This window comes from Bufo gargarizans, chromosome 2 (assembly GCF_014858855.1).
Source record: "Bufo gargarizans isolate SCDJY-AF-19 chromosome 2, ASM1485885v1, whole genome shotgun sequence".
Lineage (NCBI taxonomy): Eukaryota > Metazoa > Chordata > Amphibia > Anura > Bufonidae > Bufo > Bufo gargarizans.
In genome coordinates, this window is record NC_058081.1 from 552,957,458 (window position 1) to 552,976,819 (window position 19,362).

At 44.7% G+C, this 19,362-nt stretch overlaps 1 protein-coding gene across 5 annotated transcripts in view; it reads left to right on the forward strand.

Moving 5' to 3' along the window:
- PRRG2 (proline rich and Gla domain 2) overlaps nucleotides 1-19,362 on the forward strand; it is a 45,253-nt gene that overhangs the window by 19,874 nt on the left and 6,017 nt on the right. For 4 of the 5 annotated variants that reach the window (XM_044281577.1, XM_044281580.1, XM_044281581.1 and 1 more), the window contains 4 exons: nucleotides 7,353-7,455; nucleotides 8,612-8,775; nucleotides 15,934-15,982; nucleotides 18,869-19,001. In XM_044281577.1, the coding sequence (XP_044137512.1) occupies nucleotides 7,353-7,455; nucleotides 8,612-8,775; nucleotides 15,934-15,982; nucleotides 18,869-19,001 (449 nt within the window). Of the gene's footprint in view, nucleotides 1-6,016; nucleotides 6,177-7,352; nucleotides 7,456-8,611; nucleotides 8,776-15,933; nucleotides 15,983-18,868; nucleotides 19,002-19,362 lie in introns of those variants that run through there. The other variant, XM_044281579.1, reaches the window with a different exon arrangement.

Here is a 19,362-nt window from a genome sequence, read left to right on the forward strand (position 1 = left end):
GGGGTGTTGCTATTGGGGAGGCACTATAGGGGCAATTCTATTATTTCTGGGGACACTATACAGGGATTATTGCCTTGGAGCACAATAGAGGGTGGTATTATTACTGGGGGTCTCTAGGAGACATTATAGCTGCTGTGGACACTATAGGGACATTTGGGGTAATTTATCAAACTGGTGTAATGCAGAACTGGCTTAGTTGCCATAGCAGCCAATCAGATTCCACCTTTCATTTTTGACAGCTCTTTTGGAAATCCAGTTCTACTTTACACTAGTTTGATAAATTACCCCAATTATAACTATCAGGGTCACTATTTTTTCAGCAGTATAGTTCCTGGGGCATTGGGGAGCACAACGGGCACAGTATTGGGGGTGGCAGGATGACACTGTGGGGACACCAGGAGGAGGAGGTTGATGGAAAAATTGAGAAATCTAACGTGTCTGTGTTACAAACTGTAGAGACGAGATGCGGCTGAAAGAATTTGCCATGGTGGTCTGGGTCAAATGGAGGAGAAGAGGAAATAGAAGGTCTACATGACAGGACATGTCACTGGATGTAACAGGTATGTGGTGCTGTATTCTCCTCCATGTCTTTTTTATTACAATTATATGTATTTTAAATTTGACAACCAAATTTTTCAGTTTAGGACCCAATTTGGGGTATTTTTTTTTTGTCTGAAGATGTCATATGGCCTAAGAAGAGACTGTGGCGCCCATGAAGCACCGCAGCCTCTTCATACAAAAACTAAACTAAAATGGAGGGGGGGGGGGGGCCCAATTTGGGTAGACAGCCCCGGGCCTATCATGCACTTAATCCGCCCCTGCTTCTGTGGGATCATCTCTGTTCAAGTGACTAGTACAGAGCCAAATGATTGGTGGGGGTGCCGGCTGTCGGACCCCCACCAATCTGATATTGATGACCTTTCCAGAGGATAGGTCATTAATAGTAAAAAGCAGACAACCCCTTTAAGAAACAAGGTGAGTGCAGAAAGGAGATGTTGGCAGCACCTCCGATATTCCTAATAACTTCATAAAGGCAGAGCTGGAATAGATAAGCTGTGTGGGCCGTGCTGCCTGTGCGAAACAAAGCCTCACTATGTCAGGATCATGCTTCTTGTCTGATAAGAACTGTTCTGTAATTCTTATTAAATGCTTGTAACTTACTCCCCCTGACTGGTGACTCTTTATTATGATCAGATTATTGTCACATACAGTAGCTGCATCTTAAAGGGGTTGTCTCACTTCACCAAATGGTATTTATCAAGTTAATGGGGTTTTCCCATCTCAGACAATGGGTGCATATCGCTAGGATATGTATGCCCCCATTGTCTAATAGGTGTGGGTCTCACCTCTGGGCCCCGCACCTGCACTGAGAACAGAGCCCTGAAAGTTGTGGAGGGCGCACTGTGCATACGCAGCCACCCTCTATTCATTTCTATGGGGCCGCCGAAAATAGCCGAGCTCTGGCTCAGTTATTTCCATCAGCCCCATGGAAATTAATGGGAGCGGTGGCCATTTAAGCGCGGTGTGCTTCCCTCAGGGACACGTACCTACACAGAGAATGGAGCGGGGAAGGTGGTGGCCGGAGGACCCCGGGTTTGGCCACCACCTTCCCCGCTCCATTCTCTGTGTAGGTACGTGTCCCTAAGGGGCACCTATCAGACAATGTGGGCATATTCTAGCGATATGCCCCTATTGTCTGAGATGGGAATACCCTTTTAATACAAGGCACTTACTAATGTATTGTGATTGTCCATATTTGCACCTCTGCAGCGCAGATATGAGGTCGCCGGGATGGAATCTGCTGCACATGCCTATACACGATCTTAAGGTCCTGGCCACTTGAGAGGCTGGCACTTTTTCCTATAGTGTGCAAGCATGACCACCGCTGCTGGATTACAGTGTATAATGTAGTGGAAAAATGAATTCAGCCAGCAAAGGAGAAAATATGGACAATCGCAATACATTAGTACGTGGCTTTTTATTAATTTTCTCTACATGATAAAATAAATGTCATTTGCTGAAGTGAGACAACCCCTTTAAAGGGTTTATCAGACATTTTGCTATTGATGGCCTCTTAGGGTGGTCAGACGTCCAGTTTTAGGCCAGACAGTCCGGTTTTCTGGCTCCCTGTCCTCCGTCCTGGCGCAGGGCCTGGACGGACACAGGGATGTCCACCCTTTCAGTAGCTCGCGCTCAGACAGCAGCCCTGCGCTATCTGAGCGTGAGCTGCAGCAACTGACTGAGGCTTCTCTCACCTCCAGTCAGTCACTAGAGCCGCAGACATGGCACCCTGTGGCTAACTGAGGGGGAGAGAAGCGCCCTGACTGCCCCCAGCTCACCTTCCCCACAGAAATTTCTTCCCTCTCCTCCCCCAGTTTTTTCCCCTGCCAGCGATGGGGGTGTGGTTTCATGGAGGTGGGCGTGACTTCATGGAGGTGGGTGTGGTGTATCCGTTTCGGGGCATGGCCGGTGAGGTCCGGCTTTCTTGGGTGAAGCCAGTGGCCACCCTTCAGGATAGGCCATCAATATTTGATTGGTGGGGATCTAACTCCCAGCTTCCCTGCCGATTAGCTGTTTGAAGAGGCCAGTAAGCATTGTGGCCCTCTGCTAGGCCAGTGATGCCACCTTTATTGGTCACATGGCCTAGGCACAGCTCAATCCCATTCAAGTTAATGGGGGTGAGCTGCAATACCAAGCACAGCCACTATCCAATGGATGGCACTGTGTTTGGCAAACTGCGAGGAAGCCACAGTACTTGTAAAATGAAGCAACTGTACAAATAGCGTTGAATAGAAATTGGCTGCCCATGCCAGGGGTGCACATAGCCTTCTAATGCCAGAGGCGAAAACTGAACCACTCCCCCCTCCTCCCCCCACTCCAATGCCAATTTCTTACCCTAGTTAACAGGTATCCAGTGTCCAAACTCCACTCAAACAAGGAATAGGTGCTCAAACCAACAGACTCACCCAAATGTCAATTTAAAATGAATATACAAATATAATAGTAGGCACTCTCCACCTGGCGCTGCATGGATCAGTCAAATAGCCTTATAGTCACATGTACAACAATTTATTAAAAACTTCTAAAAATATAGATTCAATAAAATAAACTGAAAAATCCCAAAGAGGTAGATACAGATATTCAATTGCAGTTGTTCATTGGTATTGTTCAAACACATATGGTGACCAATATATTGCGATCATGTATCTGCATAATATATATCAATGGCAGTATATTGATAATATCGTCTAGTTTTTATCGCTTTTATGACACCAAATATGGATTCCCAATCCCGATAGGTAAGTAGCAAATGTTCTTTATGTAAAATTACTAGCCTTTCTCAACGTCTCACAAGGCACTCTATGGCATGGTATGTGCATGCGTGAAATCTTTACACAGATTATTAGTTACGTTACCACTTCTCCGCTGTCTGTGCCGGTCAGATTGGAATGGCGTCCCACGTGATCTGGCGGCAGTCCTTAGGCCCCTTTCACGCGAGCGAGTTTTACGCACGGGTGCAATGCGTGATGTGAACGCATAGCACCCGCACTGAATCCTGACCCATTCATTTCAATGGGTCTGTGTACATGAGCGTTTTTTTTTTTTTCACGCATCAGTTCTGCATTGCGTGAGAAATGCAGCATGTTCTATATTCTGCGTTTTTTCACGCAGCACTGGCCCCATAGAAGTGAATAGGGCTTTAGTGAAAAACGCATTGCATCCTTGCTCCCGTTTTCACTGATGGTTGCTAAGAGATGTTGTTTGTAAGGCCTCTTTCACACGGGTGTCGCGTGTAAGGGATGGTTAGGATATGGGTGCATCGCAGGAAAATCAAAAGTTCTTTTTTTTTTGCCTGCGAATGGGGTGAGTTTTGTATGCGATTGCGTTGCGGTCTTCAGTTTTTTTCCACGCGAGTGCAATGCATTTTGCACGCGCATGAGAAAAAAATGAATGTGGTACCCAGACCTGAACCCGAACTTCTTCACTGAAGTTCAGGTTTAGGTTAGGTATTCTGTAGATTTTATTATTTTCCCTTATAACATTCTTAATACAGAATGCTTCGTAAATTAGGGATGGAGGGGTTAAAAAAGAAATAATAATAATTAAACTCGCCTCATCCACTTGTTTGCGCAGCCCGGCTTGTCTTCTTTCTTCTTCTTTGAGGACCTGGGAGAAAAGGACCTTTGGTGACATCACTGCGCTCATCACATGGTCCGTCACCATGCACAAACAAGTGGATGAGGTTATTTTATTTTTTTTAACCCCATCCCCATCTCCATCCCTAATTTACTTAGCATTCTGTATTAAGAATGCTATTATTTTCCTTTATAACCATGTTATAAGGGAAAATAATAAAGATCGGGTCCTCATCCCGATTGTCTCCTAGCAGCCATGCGTGAAAATCGCACCGCATCCGCACTTGCTTGCCGATGCTTGCGATTTTCACGCAGCCCCATTCACTTCTATAGGGCCTGCGTTGCGTGAAAAACGCACAATATAGAGCTTGCTGTGATTTACACGCAATGCACCAGTGATGTGTGAAAATCACTACTCATGTGCACAGCCCCATTGAAGTGAATGGGTCCCGATTCAGTGCGGGTGCAATGCGTTCACCTCACGCATTGCACCCGCACGGAATTCTTGCCTGTGTGAAAGGGGCCTTATACTTGATGCGCTGGGTCCTAGAGCGATTTGTATAGCTGCATTTGTGGATAAAAAAGTTCCTCAATCATGCGTTTTAGGCCTCATGCACACAACCGTTGTGTTTTTTGCGGTCCGCAAATCGTGGATCCGCAAAACACGGATGGCGTCCGTGCATGTTCTGCAATTTGCGGACTGTACGGACAGCCTTTTATATAACTGCCTATTCTTGTCTGCAAAGCGCAGACAAGAATAGGACATGTTATATATATTTTTTTTTTTTTTTTGCGGGGCCACGGAATGAAGCAACGGAATTGAAGTGAATGGGTCCGCATCCGAGCCGCCAAAACTGCGGGTCAGATGCAGACCAAAACAACGGCCGTGTGCATGAGGCCTTAGGCACATATACCATGTTTGTAATTTTTGGTTGTAGAGTGATGGTTCTTCTTATTCCATGCCAAATATTGCCAAATAAATCACCATGATTTACTTAATTAGAACGTCTAAGGCTACTTTCACACTCGCGTTTTGGGCGGATCAGTCACGGATCTGCAAAAACTGATCCTTTACAATAATACAACCTCATGCATCCATCATGAACGGATCCGGTTGTATTATCTGTAACAGAGCCAAGACGGATCCGTCATGAACTCCACTGAAAGTCAATGGGAGACGGATCAGTTTTCTATTGTGCCAGATTGTGTCAGAGAAAACGGATCTGTCCCCATTAACTTACATTGTGTGCCAGGACGGATCCGTTTGGCTCAGTTTCATCATGCGGACAGCAAAATGCTAAATATCTGTATCTACCTCTTTGGGATTTTTTTAAGTTTTTTATTGAATCTATATTTTTAGAAGTTTTTAATAAATTGTTGTACATGTGACTATAAGCCTGTTAGACTGATCTATTCAGCGCCAGGTGGAGAGTGCTTACCATTATATTTGTCATTTCTTAACCTAACCACCTCCCTGCGAGCCTACTGTTAAAGACCTACTTGGAAAACATTACATACAGAGCTTTAGGGTAATACTGCACCATATACGTGCCCACTGTGCTTCCCAATACTATACTGCTGCCCCCCTCTTGCCCATACCTGGTGGTGCCTGAGGCAATTGCCTCATTGATGGTGCACCCCTGGCCCATGCATTCCCATGGTAGCATACTACATTTATTTTTATGGTGAAAGGGGACACACAGCCAAGATACATTTGTGTGACTGGACCCTATTTGTTCGGTATGGAATATAGAGTTCCACTTGTATCCAAAGAGTTAAAGGGACAGCCCATCTATGACTAATACAAATACTGTATTATAAAGGAGTGTTCCTGTCTTTCTGCCAGTTAGACGTAGACAGCACATTGACCTTTTTGCTGAGGAAACCGTTCAGAGCTTTAGAGCTAGAAGAACGTTTTTATGAAGTTGATTTCCTTTCTCTCTCTTGAGCCTCTGTTCTGATGGATCTATGTTCAAGGAGCCTTGAAAATCCTGCAAGAGGACTGTTATGAGAAGGATCATTCTTCATACATTGTTACAGGTCAGAGCTTTACGCAAAGTTATCAGTTTGTGTTTCTTACAAGGTTGGGGACAATGACCTAACGTAGAGGACTGGGACACAGATAGTATTTAGGCCCCTTTCAGGAGCTGCTCGACACCACCACAATCCTTGGTGCCCTGATCAGAGTTTATATAATTCAAGTACATTTTCCACATTTTTGTATGCAGTACCTGTGCAGATAACATCCATGTCCAGGTTGTCGCCATTTGAGAAAATGGGGATAGTACAATCTGGAACGGGATCCCCTCTCTGCCGTAGCAAATGATTGTTTACTGCAGTGTAATGTAACACATGGACCTTGGTGGTCCCATCCTGGGCGTGTAGGATGGTAATTTTTCAGTTTTATGTACAAAAATGTGCTGCACCTTCCTAATTTTCTGTTTCTATTCCTTGCTATGTAAAATAACGTTCTGCTTGTTGTCAGTGAATGGAAATCTTACATTTAGACGTTTAAATTAGTCTCAGTCTTGAACTGACACAGGTGGAAGGATCATTACAAGAGAGGACACAGTTCACTCGGCATTTTGTTTCCGAGGCTGACCCCCGAATTTCTGCCATGGTTTTGCATTTTACATGCTGCGGATCTGCCGACTGATTTGGCCCCATTCAATGGAGTTGATGTGTGTGCAGACAAGGATATGTCTGTTCTTGAAGACAGATTAAGGGCTCATGCACACGAATGTATATTTCTTCCGTTGCGTTTTTTTTACAGGTCTGTATGCAGAACTATTCATTTCAATGGAGCTGGAAAAAAAAATATAGAACATGTTCTATTCTTGTCAGTTTTGCGGACAAGGACAGGCATTGTTACAAAGGATCCACATTAAAAAAAAACGGATGCAACATGGATGTCATCCGTTTTTTTTTTTTTGTTTGTTTGCAGACAGCAAAATACATACGGTCGTACTCTTGAGCCCTTAAGAGGATGGGAGGCAGATGCTGTGCAGAAATCCATGCAGACACTCTATTGTGTGAAATTGCCCTTCTACATCTAGAGCTCTGAACCTGTGTCAGTTGGACAGGTTGTCAGATACTTGATATAATCATTAACATTCCTGTACAGCAAAAAAAATAATCTGAAAATGAGTCATCAAACATGTATGTCGAATTTTGCTTCTGGAGACATGTTTTAAAACTGTTGCTGTTCCCCTGCAGGTCGGCACGATGCGGTGGGCAGGATGCCTCCTGCTAATTCAGGCATATATAGTGACCACTGGGACTGCTACTGATCCCCATAAGCTGAGGTCGGGAAGAGCAGGTGAGCACTTCTTAAAACTGATCATTATCCAGTATAATTATCTAAAAATAAAAAAAATCCCAAATCTTCCAAAAAATTGGGGTCATTTATCTATTGCGAGAAAGTCAAAGAAACAAGTCTGCTAATTTTGAACCTTGTTTTTATTTATTTTTATCCAAAACCAGAGCCGTTGTCCATGGATTGTGTGTGGTATTAGAGCTCAGCCCCATTCACTTCAGTGGAGCTGAGCTGAAATGGCAGACATGACCCAAGGACAGATGTGGCACTGTTTTTTTGGAATGAAGCCGCCATATATATATATTTTTTTAATCCTATAATAGTCTGTTATGTTTCCATAGACACAATGGGCCAGATTTATCATTAGCTCAAGTCAGAATAATGGAGTGAAAAAGTTGCAAATTTTTGCGCAATCGCTTAAACTGCGCAAAAATTTGCGAGTTTTCTGCTCTGCACTATACTCGCCAGTTTTCTGAAAGTGGGCGTGTTTTCTTATGTAAATGAATCTCTAGACAGATTTACTATTGGGACTATTTAAAAAGTCGCAAAAAAGTCGCAATTTCACTCCAGTGAGGACCATGCTTATCTTATGAGACTTTTTAATATAACGTGCGACTTTTTCGTAAAGATGTGCGACTTTTGTAAAGCTGCTTACTGATGGATAAACTGCTACCGTCAAACCACATTTATTACAGTCTTAAAGGGCCGATCATAAATCTGACTTGGCTAAAACTGACTTTAGCAATATGTTAAAGTGGAGTGAGCTGTCAGAGTCATGATAAATCTGGCCCAATGAATCATATCTAAACTTTCTTGGGTGTAGGTTGGTGTTTTGACCAACCAGGTAGACTTGTTCTGACCAGATGTTCAAGGTTGCCGTTGATGTATGTCTCACTGGTCTGTATAGAAGTAAACATGCATGCTAGGACAATAACTTCTAGTCAGATGGGAATGTTAGAGGAGAAATCAAGGGCGGGAGGCTGGGCATGTTCTTTACAACCTGAGTGACCCTAAAAATGAACAGGGAGTAGTATAGAAAGATCGATGAGATTAGACTCCATTGGAATAAAGTGTTTCAATACAATTATTTTATTGGGGTAATTGATTAATGCAGAAAATTGCATGTAAGATTGTCCTGAATTCTTCCATCTTCTTTTAGTGTTCTTGGAAGATGAAGATGCAAATTCCTTCATTACCCGCAAGCTGCGCTACAACAGTTGGGATTTTGAGATGTTTACTCAGGGTAACCTGGAGCGAGAATGTTACGAGGAAGTGTGTAACTACGAGGAGGCACGGGAGTGCTTTGAAGACGATGATAAAACAGTAAGTACACCTATTCCCCATGTCTTGTAAGGATGTGGTTGTATGAGATTAGAGAAAGGATTGGCACCAGTCTTTGGTGTTATATTCCCCAAAATATGGACTTTTTCCCATTTTTGATTATTATGTATTTGCATTGCTCTAAGTCAGTGATAGGCAACCTGCAGCTCTCCAGCTGTTGCAAAACTACAACTCCCACCATGCCCTGCTGTAGGCTGAAAGCTGTAGGCCAGGGGTGTCAAACTCAAATTCATCGGGGGCCACATCAGCAGTTTGGTCACCGTCAAAGGGCCGGTTGTATCGGACTTATGGGGGATCTGTGGGTGACACTTATGGGGGATCTGTGGGTACTTACAACTACAAGCGCTCGCCGCTCGGTAGGCAGGAGGGAGGAGGCAGGCCGGGAGGACAGGCGCTGACAGCGTGAGTCATACGTCATGCGCACACGCCGCCTGCTTCATTCATAAAGTGGGCGGCGCAGGCGCGTGACGTATGACTCACACTGCCAGCGCCCAGCCTGCCTCCTCCCTCCTCCCTCCTCTCAGTCTCGGCGAGCGCTTGTAGTTTTATTATCACTTCCTGCAGGGGCCGCCTGCAGGAAGTGATAATAAAAGGTGAAGGCTGGCGGCCGGCGGCGGGCCACATGACAAGGTCTGGCGGGCCGGATTCGACCCGCGGGCCTTGTGTTTGACACCCGTGCTGTAGGCAGTCTTTGCATGCTGGGAGTTTTAGTTCTGCAACAGGTGGAGAGCCGCAGTTTGCCTATCACTGCTCTAAGTAATCGTTTTCTTTTATAATAGTGAACTAAAGGCTACAGATTGTCTTTACCGATCCTTTTGCTTCATGCAGACCGCACTTTTCCAATGCTTAGGTTTAATTGCCCTTTGTGCTGGTTTCTTAATTGAGGGAAGTCCATACTTCTACTATTAGGTCCTATAGGGGTCGGGACTCCAATGGAATTAAAAAGGCTTTCCAGTATAGTGCAAAATTTGCCCAAATGGGGAAATATCATAACATAAACAACGCATTATTCACATAGTAAATCACCCTACTGTTCCAGTGGTCTGGTCTGTTAACTGCAGTGATGATGTATCCTGTACAGCACTTGACCACTGCAGCTTTCCACTGAGGCCAGTGATAGGCTGCAGCGGTCATATGCTTTAGATGTTATGTCATTGCTGCAACCGTGTAAACTGACTGGTCAGGAGCAACGGTGTGGCAACACTGGAACAGTAGAGGCATTTACTAGGTGAGTACTGCATCTTTTATTATTTATTATTTCATGCCCTTATTCCAGCCCCTCTGGTTTGGCTGACGTTCCAGAGCAGTGGGGTACCGGCTGTGTAATACACCTTACACCTGGCTGCAACTACTAATCATTTAACCCCTCAAATGCTGCAGTCAATAACGACTGCAGAATCTGAGCAGTTAGTCGTGGGAGGGGGATACCCCTGACCTCTGATCTACACCACCACAGCAAAGGCCTCATGCACACGGCCGTGTTCCGCGGCCGAGAGCGGACCGTGGAAACCCGGCCGGGATTCCTCCTGACAGCATGAGCGCACGGCGTCATTGGTTGCTATGACGCCGTGCGCTTCACGCAGCCGCTCCTGTACAGTAATACACTCTACTAGTGTATTATTGTACAGCAGCGGCTGCATGAAGCGCACGGCGTCATAGCAACCAATGACGCCATGTGCTCATGCTGTCAGGAGGAATACCGGCTGGGTTTCCACGGTCCGCTCTCGGCCGCGGAACACGGCAGTGTGCATGAGGCCAAAGTCATGGGATGCTGATTGGTTAATATAGCAACCTGGGGCCATATGAAGGCTCCTTGGCCCGCCATAGTAAACTGCTTAAGGCAGGGCTTAATGGGAAGTACTGAGAAATCCTATAAACTGTAAAGCCTCATGCAGATGTCCTTGGAACACGGTCTGTGAAATACCGGACTGGCATTGCAGGAGCGTGTGGCGTCATAGCAACCAATGACTCTGTGCTCTCCTGCTCTCAGCAGGATGCCAGGCCGGGATACCACGGACCGCTCACGTCCGTGTTCCACGGTCGTGTGCATTCGGCCTTAGAGTTCTGATTGGGCAAGAACACACAGCATTGTAAATTAATGATTTATAATGCTGTGTGTTCCTACCCAATCTCAACTCTAATAATTTGTACAGTTGGCGTTATGCGAGTATAAATCATTAGAGCTAAGATCAGACAGAAACACACAGCATTATAAATCATTTTAATGGCATGGATCCATGTCATAGGAACAGCATTCACGGATCGCATTTCTTGCGCTGAATACGCCTGTGTGAAATTGGCCAATATTTCATTCACCATTTTCTACACCTGTTTTAGGCTAGTTTCACACTAGCGGCAAGGAACTCCAGCAGGCTGTTCCGGCGGATGAACAACCTGTCGGATCCGTGCTGCCGCTAGTGTACGCGTGCCCCCGGACTATCCTTCCGGCCCCATTGACTATAATGGGGACGGGCCGGAGTTCCAGCAGCAGCACGGCAAACATGCCGAGAGGCAGCCGGAGTTAAAGTACGACATGTCATAATTTTACTCCGCCCGCCTCTCGGCATGTTTGCCGTGCTTCCGCCGACGCTCCAGCCCGCCCCTATTATAGTCAATGGGGCCGGAGTGGTAGTCCAGGGGCACGCATGCACTAGCGGCAGCACGGATCCTACAGGCTGTTCACCCGCCGGAACAGCCTGTCGGAGTTCCTTGCCGCTAGTGTGAAAGTACCCTTAGGCCTCATGCACACGACCGTTGTTTTGGTCCGCATCCGAGCCACCGTTTTTGCGGCTCGGATGCGGACCCATTCACTTTAATGGGGCCGCAAAAGATACGGACAGCACGCCGTGTGCTGTCTGCATCCGTTGCACGATTCCGTGGCCCCGCAAAAAATATATAGCATGTCCTATTCTTGTCCGTTTTGCGGACAAGAATAGGCATGTCTACAATGGGCCGCCCGTTCTGTTCCGCAAATTGCGGAAGGCACACGGACGGCTTCCGTTTTATGCGGATCCGCGGTTTGCGGACCGCAAAAAACAGCACTGTCGTGTGCATGTAGGCTTAGGCATAGAAAATGGTCTAAATGTAATCTGGCTTACATTTAGACTGGCACTGGATGCGCCGAACTTATGTAGAGACCAACACCTCTTCATAACTTCAGCAGATCCACTGCCAGATATAGGGGTTATTAAGACTGGCGTCAAAAAACGCGGGTCTTCATAAATGACTCCTATAGACTTTATTATTTTCCTTTTTTGTGCAAAATTGTGTGTTCACCCATCTTTTTGCTGCCCCAGATGTAAGACTTTATTTTTATCAATGTTGGAATGTAAGGTCAATTTTACTATACCACGCGATCTGTGTGTTTGTATATCAGGAGAGAGATCTGTTTTCACTTCCTTATCTTATTACGGTAATAAAAATAAAAAAACTTGTTAGGGAGATTATTTTTGGCAAGACTTCTTAATGTTAGAAAGTCATCCCAACCTATAACATGCTCTTCAAGGCGTCGCTTTTCTCCTTCTCTCCCTCTCTTTGTCTTATCCCCCTGGGGGGACTGAGTTTTGAATGTTAACAGGGTTGATAATTAAAGAAATTCAATTGCATTTGAAATGCAAATTAAATAAAAAATGCAACATGGTAAGGATACATTCAGGCGACCATGGTGTTTTGTGGTCCGCAAATTATGGATATCAGCCTGTGTCCGTTCCGCAATTTGCAGACCGCACATGGCCGGCACTATGATAGAAATGACTATTCTTGTCTGCAATTGCGCGGAATGGAACTACGGATGTGGACAGCACATTGTGTGCTGTCTGCATCTTTTGCGACCCCGTTGAAATTAATGGGTCCGCACCCTTTCCGCATAATTGCGGAACAGATATGGATCCATTCATACGGTCATGTGAATGAGCCCTAAATGTAACATTCAGGCCTCTTGCACACAAACTTTTTTTTTCTGTTTTACAATCCGTTTTTTGCATTCGGTATACGAAACCCTTAATTTCAATTTATTCGCAAAAATACAGAAGGTACTCTGTATGCCTTCCATTTCCGTATTAAAGTTTTTCCGTTCCGTTCAAAGATAGAACATGTCCTATTATTGTCCGCATAATGGACAAGGATAGTAGTGTTCTATCAGGGGCCAGCTGTTCTTTTCCGCAAAAAACAAAATGCACGCGGACGTCATCCGTATTTTTTGCGGACCGCAAAATGCTGAAAAAGCCATACGGTCGTGTGCAATAGGCCTTACTACTAACATCCAAGAACTTTTTTAAAGCACGAACCCACATTTTTGGACAGATTTCCTTTGGAATTCATTAGTGCCATACTTGTGACGATTATAGTTATAGATAACCCCCTGTCCATATGACCTAATAGAGCATATGAGGTTATAGAAGGGGGTCCCAGCTTGGTACCCCCTCTATTAAGTTGTGTCTGTATTGTGTTGTCCAGCTTTGAGACATTTTTAACTTTGGACAACAGCATGTTGTACCTTTTTGGAAAAACTGAGACTCACCTGCAGCTCCGTTCCGGCTCTCCAACAGTCCCCGTCCTGTAAACAGTCGGATGGATGGGGTCACATGCACTACTGTGGCAAATTACTGGACTCAACAGGGAAGGGGCACCAGGTGGCACGTCACTACTGGGTCATGTGTCACTTTATAACACATCATTGGAGATGCCAGTCATTGGCTGTAAAAATGGGAGCCAGGGAGTCAGAATGGGGTGGCAGGGAGCAAGTGAGCATGATTGTTTTCAATCTGCTGCCCACAATTAAAATGTTCCAAAGGCGGACAACCTCTTTAAAGGAAACCAGTCAGAGAAGGTGGCGTATTGTAGGGACAGGCACTGACTTACTTGCGTACTTCCATGTTAGACTCTATCGGAAGCAAGGATTTGCCGCAGGAAGGATATGGCTCCCAGCTGCTGATGGACAGGTTTTTCCCTATGCACAGTAATAGTGGAAAAAAAGTCAGTGTCTGGAGGGCAGGGGAAGGTGGGGGAAGCCCACATATCATTGGACTCTTTGCTGGTAACATGCTGCACAGTTTAAGGGGGTTATCCCATGACTAATGTAAATATGTAAAACATGAAAATCATATAGTACATGACAATCTCTTTCTAACAAAGCTAGAACCAGCCCTTTACCTCACATGGATCCAGAGATATTTCCATTCATTGCTCCAATTGCTCTGCTAGATTTATTTCAAGCTGGCAGCTCAGGGGGCGAGTCCTTTCTCAGGGGGTGTGTCCTTTCTACTGCACCTGGTGGTAGTTGAAGGATTGGACGGAGCATGTGCTTCCATCTCAGTGAGCAGTACAGAAAAATTAGAAAAAGAGCAAACAGCAGGTGGCGCCGTACAGATAGATTTTATTGAATAACTTAATGGATACACTACATTTTTAATTACATGCAATTACAAAAGTATTCAGATCCAGGTGCCGGTTTGAAAAATATAGAATATTTTTTTGTGGAACAAACTCTTTAAGCATTGTATAGAGAACACTGTTGATACATGACCCCAGAGTGTGACAGAATGACGTAAATGTGTAGGGACTGATATGTAGATTGGGAATTATCCGCAGGAATATTTCGAATGGGTGCTGGCTCTGTATGTCCTGCTCAGCGGGGATATCCATAGTGGCTGAAGCTACCATCAATGACACATTTAAAAGACAGAAAATAATCCTATGTTGTGTGACATCATTGATTTCCTCGATCCTGACAAGCCCTCTGTACCGTGGCTTAGTTTTTCCTTTTAATCAGCTATGGTATGCAGTGGAAGGCATAAGCTGGAGAGACCGGCTCCTGTGCAGTCACGTAATCCAGTCCCATTAATGATGGAGTGCTGAACGCAAGGTGATTGACAGTTCTGGCAGTGCGGTTGCCATGGATACTTGAGAGCTGATTGAACTGTGTCGGCAGTGATTTGCTGCCAGATGGCTATTCCTACCAAAACCCTTTTGCAGAGCTCTAAAGAAGGGGGGAAGCATTGCCTGTATGGGGGTATAATGATGGCAGATGATGCAGTGTAGAACAAGGATATATTATTTTATTTTTTTTGTTTTGTTTTTCTCCTCCAAATTCTTACATAAAAATATAAAAAACTAGAAAAATAAGTAAAATCAACACAATATGACCAAATTCTGCTTTAGGAGTGCAAAACTGGTTAGAATTTCAACAGAATAGATTGTAAGCTCTTGCGGGCAGGGAAGTCCTTCCGTTTTTTATTTTTTTTTATTTTTTTATTGTTGACTTGTTTGTTGCTGGGTCATATGGTTTTGTTTGTATATGAACCCTCTGATTGTAAAGCGCTGCAGAATATGTTGGTGCTATATAAATAAAGCTGATTATAATAATTTTATTGGTTGCCTTGTATGCGTTATCACCCACTGCAGGCGTCTTTTATGCACAGTGCCTGCTATGCTGACTGTAATGCATTATATATTATATTGCATGCTGTATGACTAAGGATTTGACATTGCTTGCTTCTTTGCTTTGATTGATAAATGGCTCCCGACTGCGGGGGTTGTCTCATGTTTGCCTTCGCTGCACCAGTAAAAGTAAACCCAGAAATACAATTCTATTTCATTTTTTCATTAGTGTTCAAGGATAGACAGGCTTTACATTCTTTTAGGTATTTGTTATATGAATTCCTGATGTGATTTATTGAAAATAATTTTTGTGACCTTTTCAATACCATGAGCAAGACCATTTTTCATTCTGCAGAAACATCATGCGCCCTCTAGTGGCGATTCATCAGAAGGCACTTAAAGCCAATGGATCTGTGGTGTGTAAAAAGTGAATTAGGTTGAGCAGGGAGTTAATGGTGGAGATTTGTCGTATATAAAGTGCTATCACTGTAGGATCCGGGGGCTGGCTATATACGGTACCATACCTGCTGCAGAAGAAAGACATTCACATGAATTGCTCAGCATGTAATACGTGGACAAACCTCTTCCACCAGAGTAGGAACTGCTCTTATTTGGTGGCTACTGGTGTTGGGTCAGCGTGTATCTCCTACAGGTTCCCTTCACATGGTCAAACCAGTGTATCTGACACGGCTTAAATATCTATTTCTACATATTAAACATGTAATGCTGATATTTTCTTCTATGTATCTTTGTCTATTTCAGAAAAACTTTTGGAAAAGCTATGCACACAATGGACAGGGAGGGAGCTCGGGTAAGTGGTCAGGGTTTTACAGTAAGACATTATGGGGCTAGTCCAGATTTCTATAGTTGCCAATAGTCCTGAATTTGTAGGGCCGTCCCTAATTTTTAGAGACAGTCCCTGCAAATTTCAGTCTGTCCTGGGCGGAAGATGGGCAGGGCTTATGTAAACCCCCTGTGTAGGTTTAGGAGCTTGGGGCCTATTCGTCCTGAATTTACAAACCACAAAGTGGGTAAGTAGGGATTTCTACTTAGTAATTTACTGAAATTTAGTAGCTTTAATACATGGCTCAGTTCTCTATGACCTGAGTGGGAGGTACATTTCCGTGGGACTCTCCCTCGGTGCCATACACCACCTCCGTATACACCAGGCCTAATGCAATTTGGAAGATTTGATGAGCTAAATACACCAAAATGAATTGTGTTTTTAAAGGGCATCTGTCAGCAGATTTGTACCTGTGACACTAGCTGACCTGTTACAAGTGCACTTGGCAGCTGAAGGCATCTGTGTTGGTCCCATGTTCATATCTGCCCGCATTGATGAGAAAAATGAAGTTTTAATATATGCAAATAAGCCGTTAGGAGCAACAAGGGCATTTCCCTTGCACCTGGCGGCTCTGCTCTCTCTTCAACTGCCGTGCCCTCTCCTCTTTGATTGACAGGCCCAGGCAAGTGTGATCACACCTGGCCCTGACTTCTCCTAAAGTCAAAATGGAGAGGGCACAGCAGTTGAAGAGGGAGCAACACCACCTCCGTTGCTCTTAGAGGCTAATTTGCACATATTAAAACTTCATTTTTCTCACTTTACGCTTCTATTGGGTAGGATTAGGAAATCTGCACAAGTGTAACTACTTTGCTAGGACTGTTATTTTAATCCTTACAAAATCACTGTTGAGTCTGTGGCTATACCTTCTGCTTTGAAATCAGTGTAATAAAACTTACATGTGTGCATAATGGTTCCTTGTCTACACAGTTTTATAATTGTAGAGCATCTGTATGAGCTCCAGAGCTGTGCTTCCTATTGTAATTTATACAGGCAGCCATTATAGCGTTTTTTGAGTTGGAACGAGCCTTAGCCGAGGATTCCATATGCAACGGGCGCCTCCCCCTAGGGCCCTGTATAATGCGACCTAGACGTAAGAAATGCCGAGTGGTGTAGTGCTGCCTAAAATGTCCCTTTATGTGTGTCACGGTGCTCCTACCTGGATACGGCTGGACTTTGAAAGATAAATTGAGCCCAGATCTTGTGATGAAGTTCAATGGCAGCTTTACTTGAATAAATGTTCATCATAAACAATCTTCAAGCTTAAGGGTACTATTACACTAGCGGCAAGGAACTCTGGCAGGCTGTTCCGGCGGGTGAACAGCCTGTCAGATCTGTGCTGCCGCTAGTGCACGTGTGCCCCAGTACTACGACTCCGGCCCATTGACTGTAATAGGGGCGGGGTGGAGTTCCTGCGGCAGCACGGCAAGCATGCCGAGAGGCGGCCGGAATAAAAGTATGACATGTACTTTGGCAGGCAAACTCCACTCTGCTATATCTGTTTCTCTATGCTCTGCTGTACTGACAGGCTGGCTGTATAACTCAGCTTCTTCTTGATGCTGCACTTCACTTTCTGTGGTATGTCTCTAGATTAGGCCAGGGTACTATGCTCCTGGCTTCTGAGGCTTCAAGCTTTCTGCCTCCATGGCCAGCAGAGATGAGGGTGCTCTGGCTGCCTTGGGCACGTCCAGCAGAGACGTGCTCTGCACACCTTCCCCAAGCAGGGGGTAAGCTAGACTAAACTAGAATTGATCCCCACCCTTCCTGCAGGAAGTGGGACTAGACATGGGAGGTAAGAATAGAATGGAAAGCTCTATTCTACCTAACTGTAGCTCTGCCATGTTTGCTGCCACCTGCTGGTGAACCCGGCACATTACATGAAATAAACAGTTGCAAACATTAGAAAAGCACATGGTGGAGAACTTGGAATAAAAATATAAGGTGACATTATATTAGCCCATTAGAGACAGTATCGGGGTGAAGAAGTGGTAATGCCACTCTGAGGTGTTACACGTACAGCATAGTGGCCCAGTAGTTAGCATTGTTGTCTTTCAGTGTCGGGGTCCTAAGTTTGAATCTGACAAAGATCAACATCTGCATGGAGTTTGTATGTTCTCCTTGTGTGTGGGTTACTGCCGGCCCGGGTACTCTGGTTTCCTCCCACACTCCAGAAACATATTGATAAGTAAATTTGGAATTTAGCTTGTGAGCCCCAGACAGGGACTGATATAAGTGATGGCAATCTCTGTGCATTGCTGTGGAATAGGTGAGCGCATTACATTAGATGATCTGCCAGGCCTGGTAACCAGCTGCTTTGGCAAACCAAAGTCATTTCAATGGAAGAGGCAGACAGGAAAAGATTGAAAGTAACATTAGGCTGGTGATTAGGTGATTTGGTACATTCTCATGAAGATTTCTGGGACAGTAGTACCTGATCTACAACCTATGCCACTAGTTACTTGAAAGATAGAAGCCGTAGAGACTGCTCTTGCAGTTTTCATGGCATAAAACCATTTGGCACTTAAGTCCATTGCAGAAATTGTACCCAATGAAGCGTCATAGTCTGATCTCAATAGAATACCAGACTGATGTATGAGGAGGCTTGTCCTATATAGCGCCAACATATACTGCGGTGCTGACAGAGGATGTAGCCTTTTATGCTTGTAATGACTTATATCATGGCTTCCACATCATATAGTCCTTCCTCACATGTGGTTATATCTGTTCTATATTTACAAGTCGGGGTACAGTATATGGTTTCACACATACTCATTGTACTGTATACTTGTAGAGGATGTGGGCGATGGTTGATTTGAATGGCCTAATTTCTACATTTATTTATTTCTGTACCTGCAGGAAACTCCCCTGCTTTAGATATTGCCGGACTGGTTGCAGGACTGGTGGGAGGGTTCGTATTGCTAGTAATGATAGGCGTTCTTATCATGTACTGTGTGCGATACAGAGCCAAGGAGCGGGCAAGACATGGGAGGTAAGTGAGCACTATAAGGAAGTTGCCTGCTACTCATAACTTCATATGGTATACTAAGCTAATAGACAACCCTCCTCCAGCTCAACCACCTCTGTGATAGCCTGCTAGCACAAACGTGAACCCTCTGCAGCTCTCTGCTATATCCTATATACTACAACATTTCAAGAAAGGAATATTCAATCAAACAGATCTTTACAAAACTATTTTTTTCCTTGGTTATGGACTACCTGGTTCTCTAAAGCCCCCACACCATTCTATATCCACTACAGTTGTTAGACATCTGCCCGAGCATTCAGGGAGCCAAATGTTGGGTCCCCTTTTGTCAGAGACTTCTGGGGAACCAGGAGAGAAGAAGAGTACA